At 40.4% G+C, this 6,994-nt stretch overlaps 1 protein-coding gene across 1 annotated transcript; it reads left to right on the forward strand.

The window, feature by feature from the left end:
• Nucleotides 1–5,300, forward strand: akap12a (A kinase (PRKA) anchor protein 12a). The gene is made up of 5 exons (XM_071896962.2): nucleotides 1–117; nucleotides 2,729–2,828; nucleotides 2,973–4,310; nucleotides 4,344–4,873; nucleotides 5,289–5,300. Exons 1-5 carry the CDS (start codon nucleotides 1–3, stop codon nucleotides 5,298–5,300), a joined length of 2,097 nt encoding a protein of 698 aa, XP_071753063.1.
• The last annotated feature ends 1,694 nt before the right edge of the window (nucleotides 5,301–6,994 follow it).

Genomic DNA, 6,994 nt, shown 5'->3' on the forward strand with positions numbered 1-6,994 from the left:
ATGGGAGACACACAATCTGCGCAACGGGAGGGAAAGGAGGCTGCAGTGGCTGAGGAGGAGAGCAGCCAAGTGGATGATGTTCAGATAGAGCAGATTATTGAAGACATCGAAGACAAGGTAATGCGTTACTTCCCGCAAAGATTCGGATTGCCATAACTGACTCCTATCATGTTTATGTCTACAAACTTTCATGTTGAGCCTAATCAATAATCGTGGATTCTCTTAATTAGCTAACATTGAAGATTTTTTTTCAGTAATTATAAACCTGGTAATTGCTTAATATAGAGTCAGCCTGCAGGCAGTGATTGTTGTTGGTCTTCTAAATATGCTGAGGTTGGTTTTTGTTGTTAAAGTATCAGGACAGTGCTGGTGCTGCTTGCCAACATATCCATTAACCCTAAGATAAGAAAGTCCTTGTCCAATTTGGATGAACGGCTTGGAGCCCACCCAGCTATTCTCTAGGAGTGATACTTAATTTTAATTAAAAATGTTAATTTATACTTTTTTTTTTTTTCTTCATTTTTCAGCTATGTTGTAACTGGAAGCAAGCATCCACTTCTTCTGAGTTTGTCTAACTGACAACATTAAAGGCAGTTGTATGGAAGCATTATCACCAAACCATCCTAAGACATGAGGTTGAAGCTAAAGTTGTTGCAAATATTATGTTTATGCCCCCTGTGTTATTGTTACTCTTGCAAGCTGCTAAATGCTGACTGGCAGTTTTGGTAGTTTGAGGTGTCTGCCAGGAGCTGGGTTTCTCTCTGATGAAGATCCAGTTTCCGTCTTGCATGTTGCAATGGTTTGGATTTGTTTCAGATGAAAAAGGAAATAGCATGGAGGAATAATGACCTTCCATTCTTGGGGGAACCTAAGTAAAGCTCTTTTCCCGGGGGACGGATGGAATTTCCCCTTCGCTGCACTCTGCACAAGGCTACATCGATTATTTGTGTACGACATCACTCGGCCCTGCCGGGCAGGAAGTCAATTAGACAGCACTGTCCTTTGAGAATAGTGAGAGCTATTACTGTCATATGAGCTATAATAATTATTATATTGGGCTGATTTCATTGCTTGACTTCTGTGACTTTTGGGTAATTCGATTTCTAAGGATGGAATAAGTAGGCTCAATGCAGAAATTTTGTCTTGAATAGTCTTAACATTTTAAATTAAAATCTATTCAGTTTTTAAATTGCCAATGGGATTAAATAATTTATCTTGTCCGCAAAACAACTCAATTTGTTTCAAGAATTTGTTTCAATCCAGTGATATTATCTTTGACTAAGTGCATTGACCTGCCTTATTTCAAAATGTTTGGGTTTGGAAGTAAAAATGAGCAAAAAGGCAATGAAAAATAGGTCACAAATAATGAGTTATATATATTTTTTTCTAATGTGTGAGGTCATCTTTATTCTAAAAGAGATGACTGTCACACTTATACCCTTGGTTGCAAAACTATTTCAAGTCCCAAAATGTTTTGGTTTTGTACATTTTAATTCAATCCTTATACTTCAAGCATTAGTCATCCATGTAAGCCACATTATTCCACATTAAAAAAGCAGTGTTTGAAAAAATGCTTTGACTGCATTGCTTTGACATCATGTATCTTATTTGAAACAATTATAGTGAATTTAGTGAAATATATCAAACAAACTTAGAGGAACTTAGGTTAGTTTTGCAGCAAAAGGTGTTGCAACGATCTTTATTAGAATACATTTTATCACACAGGGCACTGTGTGGAGGGAACTGTAAAATCCAAAGCCCTGCTTTAGTTTAGGCTGGGTAGGCCCACCCAGCCTTCCTCAACAGCTGGGGAAAAAAGTTTGTATGAGATAAATTCAATTTTGTATGAATATTTTTTATCTTACTCTACCTTTTATATCTATAATGCAATCATTTGGTTGTATGGTGTAAAGAATAAGGCCAATTCCTGATTCATCAAAAAAATCACAACACTCTTAACACATTGTTGAAAGAAAGAGACGGAGGAACAATGCTGTAATGTGTGTCAAAACATGACATGGCAAGACGTGAAAACCATGGCTGGACGTGGGAATTGATCTTACAACCCTATGTAACCATTAAAGTTAACTAAGAACACAACATTTTACATCATTGTATTGGTGTAGTAGGTGCAGGGGGAGGGAAAGTCTCACACAAAGCTGGAGCTAGGAGCTGCCCAATACAACCACAACCACTCTTTTCTGTGCTACTGGATTAAATGTTGATTCAGTGCTTTAATCAAGGGCACCTCCACAGTAGTTATTGAGGGAGAGTGATTCTTTTTCCACTTTCCCTTCCCACACTAGGAACTCCCAGACTCAGGGATTTGAGCTTGTGATCTTTAGGGTTCTCTAACTATGTGGCTACCATCACACCCAACCAACAGTGACTGGATCATGGACTTTATTTACAAAAATAGGCATTTTGAACTCTCAGTTAAATGAATTCCCTTGCTTGCTTTAGTAGAAGTATCACATCCTGATACATGGGTTTGTTTACTGTGTTTGTCTGTTTCTTGCAATGCTTTTTTAACTGAAGCCAGTGTACATGTAAATACCATCACACACTAACCAATGTTCAAGATTGTCTATTTAAAGATTGTAAATGTTCTTATTTTCAATGATTTGGGCTTCCACACAATATAATACATGCCAGCAAGCAATGTTGTGCTTTTGAAAAACAAGATCAAAGGTACATTGTACATTCTACGTTCTGTGCTTTATTTCAGCCTTTCCAAAATAATGGGCAGATCTCTGGGATGAATGGAAAAACAGATGGCTCTGTAGCAGAAGTTAATGGTCACTGTGAAGATGAAGTTGTTGCAGAGGGTAGGTACTCACAGTTGTGATTTATTATTTATCATATAGAATTTCATGCTCTCATCTTCTTGATCATCATCTTGTATTTTCATCCCTTGCAATCCATTCAATATGGAATTTAAGAATGATTCAATATTTGTTTTCTTTTCTCAGTCTGTGACACAAGTTCAGCCATGGTTTCTCCAGAAGATGTTCTAGAAGCAGAAGAGCCACTTAAAGATGAGGAAACACCATTAGAAAATGTTGAGATAAATGAGAAGGAATCACCTGATGCTGATGAAGCAGCACCACCAGATATGAATGAAACGGAGGCAAAGCTGAATGAAATCAATGAAGGTTTTAAGAGATTTTTTAGTAACATTGGTTTGAAATTGACGGTTAAGAAAGGCTCAGGTGAAAAAGATGAAATAGCATCAGATGTGCCCATTGAGACCAATAAGGGAGAGCCAAGCAGCCCAGATGATGTCAAAGCCACCACTAAGGAAACCACAAGTGATAATGCTGAACAGAATATTGATCTGAACATGGCACAAGAGACTGATAATGACTCAACAACTTGCCCTACACTGACAGACATGACATCAGGAGACATTCAGGAGAATGCAGAGGAAAAAAACACAGAAACAACAGAGGCCAAAGAGGAAACTACATCCGCTAAAGTTGTAGAGGCACTAACAACCTCAATATCTTTAGGTGAAGAGGAAAAGACACTCAGCAAGGAGACCACGCCTGAAAAAGAATCGGACGCCACATCACCTAGTCCTAATCCAGAAGAGGTCATTTCTCCCATTAAAAGGTTTTTTACAACAGGAATCTTTTCTGGTTTACGGAAGAAGAAGAAGCCTGCAGAAGAGGAAAAAGCCACAGAGGAGACAATTGGGAAAGAACTGGTAGACATGAGGAAACAGGAAGCTGTAGCAAAGATGGAAGAAAGTGGGCAAGACCAACAGCAGGTAGAAGAGATTAGTCTAGGTGTTGAGACAGCTGAGGTTGCGCTGGACCATAAAGAAAACAAACTTAAAGAGGAGATCCTGCCTGCAACATCAGACACAACTTCGACAACTGATGCTCCTGAAATTGCCCTTGGAAGAAAATCACCTCCCGGAGAACCATCAACGGTTATTGTCAGTGAACCTGAAATTCTGAGTTCTCAAGAGAAGGTCAAAGTTCAAGGTAGTCCTCTAAAAAGGCTGCTGTCTGGGTCCAGTTTAAAGAAACTCTCCATAAAGCAGAGAGGCAGGAAATCAAGTGACTCAAAGCTGACTGACTCTGGTGAGCACGTTTCCGATCACCTCCTGTCATCTACTGAGTCAGCAGAGTATCAGAGAGAAGAGAGTCCTGTACGATCCCCTGGAGAAGTAGCAGGAGGAGAGGAGGATGGTACCTGGGCTTCCTTCAAAAAACTTGTGACTCCGAAAAAGCGCGTAAAGAGGTCCTCCCTGAGCAGTGAAGAGGCAGGAATCTCAGGCTCATTAGAGGAGCCAAAGCCAAGTGAAGGTGAACAATTATCAGATCTCAGCACAGAAGAGACGAGGAAAAGAAAGGATTCATCTGTTTCATGGGATGCCTTTTTGTGTGGATCAGGAAAGAGAAGGAGCCGAAAAACCTCTGACTCTGAGGACGAAACACCCCGAATTGAGGGAGATAACAGGACAGATGGTGAATCTAGACATGGTGCAGAGTCACCGCTAGAAATCTCTAATGAGGGAGATGAGCTTTTAGCTTCTTCTACTGAGCAAGCAGGAAGTCCTTCAGAGGGTGATGGAGGGTCGACATGGAAATCACTTAAAAGACTTGTCACCCCAAAAAGGAAAGCCAAAGATGAGGAGGAAAGCAAAGATAATATACCATCTGATAGTGAAATGAATAAAGATGAGTCCTCCTTTTCAATAAAGAAACTCCTCCCAGGACGAAAAAAGAGGAAGTCTGCTGAAAAGCAAGAGCAGATATCTTCAGATGAGGCTGATAAGGAAGTAGGATCAGATGATGAAGACTCTGAGACACCAGCTGTAGTTCCCTTGTCTGAGTTTGATACATTTGAGAAAGAGGATCAAGTACAAACACAGGCAGTCATAGAAAGCCATATGCCCAAAGCAGTAGACCTTGAACCCCAACAAGACCTATCTGGTCAGATGACTGAACCAGTCCTCCCTAGTGATAGTCTGCATACTGAACCCACGAGAGTCCAAGACAATGATAATGCTTTAGAAAATCAGGCATCTACAATTCCTGCTTCAAATGAAGAACTTGATGACCTAACAGAATGCATCAGTAAACATCAACAACTCAGTGACATCCCAGAGGAGGGTATAATTGAGGAGAGCATGGCTACTCCAGCTTCAGTCACCGAGGAGGTAGCTAGAGATGACACTATAGCGGAGGATCTGATAGAGTTGACATCTGAGGCTATTACTGCGCCAGAGCCTATAGATATCACACTTGCAGATGAAACTGAAATGGTCTCTGCAGTTTCCCAGTTGACAGAGTCTTCAAAAACATCTGGCAACACAACACCAGTCCCAGCAGACTACGATGTCAAGGAAACAGAGGCCCTCCTGCATCAGGTTGTTGAAACCATCTCCATAACCCCAAATGCAGTCCCAGTATGTTTAAATGAGCTAAACCCAGAAAGAATAGTTGGCTCTATCTCTCATCAAATACTCGCCACATCTGTACAACAAGAAGCAACAATTCTGGAAATACACCAAACATCAGATGTAACTAGTATATGCATAGGTCTCAATGCTGAAGAGTTTGATGCAATTAATGAACTTGCTGCATCAGCTCAGACAGAGTGTGTATCTGAAGTCACTGAGGCTATTTCTACAGAGGTTGTATCTGAGGTTACTACTGAGGAGTTTGACACTGCTGAAATTGCTGTAGATGAAGTAAATCAGGCCCATGTTTCACAGGCACAAAAAAGCGTAAATGAATTTGAAAATACTGATGAGAGACAACCTCTGGTGGAGTGCATGTCTGAAGTGAACGAAGCTGTGTCCACAGAGCTATTGCCTGAGGATGAAAAAATTAACACAGCTGAAGTTTCCATAGATGGGGCCAATCAAGCTGAAATACAACCCACTGAAATGGAACCCCATGAAGCAGATTCAACTGCTGCTGTAATAGATGAAATTGAGAATGAAGATGTGGTACAGACAGATCAAGCTCCATTGGAAAAAGACTATCAGGTCATAGAGTATGCCATTGATCAAGTTCAAGTTGAGGATCAAGACCAAATACCTGAAGTGGTGGAGGAATTACAAGCATTAACAGCCATTGATCAAGTTCAAGTTCAGGATCAAGACCAAATGCCTGAAGTGGTGGAGGAATTACAAGCAGTAACAGCCACTGATCAAGTTCAAGTTGAGGATCAAGACCAAATACCTGAATTGGTGGAGGAATTACAAGCATTAACAGCCGTTGATCAAGTTCAAGTTGAGGATCAAGACCAAATACCTGTAGTGGTGGAGAAAATACAAGCATTAACAGCCATTGATCAAGTTCAAGTTGAGGATCAAGACCAAATACCTGTAGTGGTGGAGGAAATACAAGCATTAACAGCCATTGATCAAGTTCAAGTTGAAGATCAAGACCAAATACTTGTAGTGGTGGAGGAATTACAAGCATTAACAGCCATTGATCAAGTTCAAGTTGAGGATCAAGACCAAATACCTGAAGTGTTTGAGGAATTACAAGCATTAACAGCAGCCACTTTAAATTCAGAGGAGGGTAGTGCTCAAGTACTTGAAAAGCAAGTAATATCGGAGGACATCCCAGCAGCAGAAACCATTACAGATGAACCCAAACAGGTGGTGCATCTCATTGAAGTAAATGTTGACCTAGAAAAAGAAGATGAACTCCCAAGTATTACAATGGATGCTGCTAAAGTTGAGCATGTTCCTGAACTAGAAGTATTAGCATATGTTGTAAAACATGTCATAGATGAAGGGGAGGGTAGTGCTCACGAACTTGAAAGGCAAATGTTATTAGAAGACATTCCCAAACCAGAAACTGACAACGCCATTACCTCAGTTACAGATGAAATTGAGGGTGAAGCTGTGGTACAACTAGTTCAAGCTCTAGAGATAAAAGAGGATCAGATCATAGAAAACACCACTGATGATGTCCCACAAGATGTTCAAGTTGAGGATGAAGACCACATCCTTGAAGTGGTA

Source organism: Centroberyx gerrardi, chromosome 17 (assembly GCF_048128805.1).
Source record: "Centroberyx gerrardi isolate f3 chromosome 17, fCenGer3.hap1.cur.20231027, whole genome shotgun sequence".
Lineage (NCBI taxonomy): Eukaryota > Metazoa > Chordata > Actinopteri > Beryciformes > Berycidae > Centroberyx > Centroberyx gerrardi.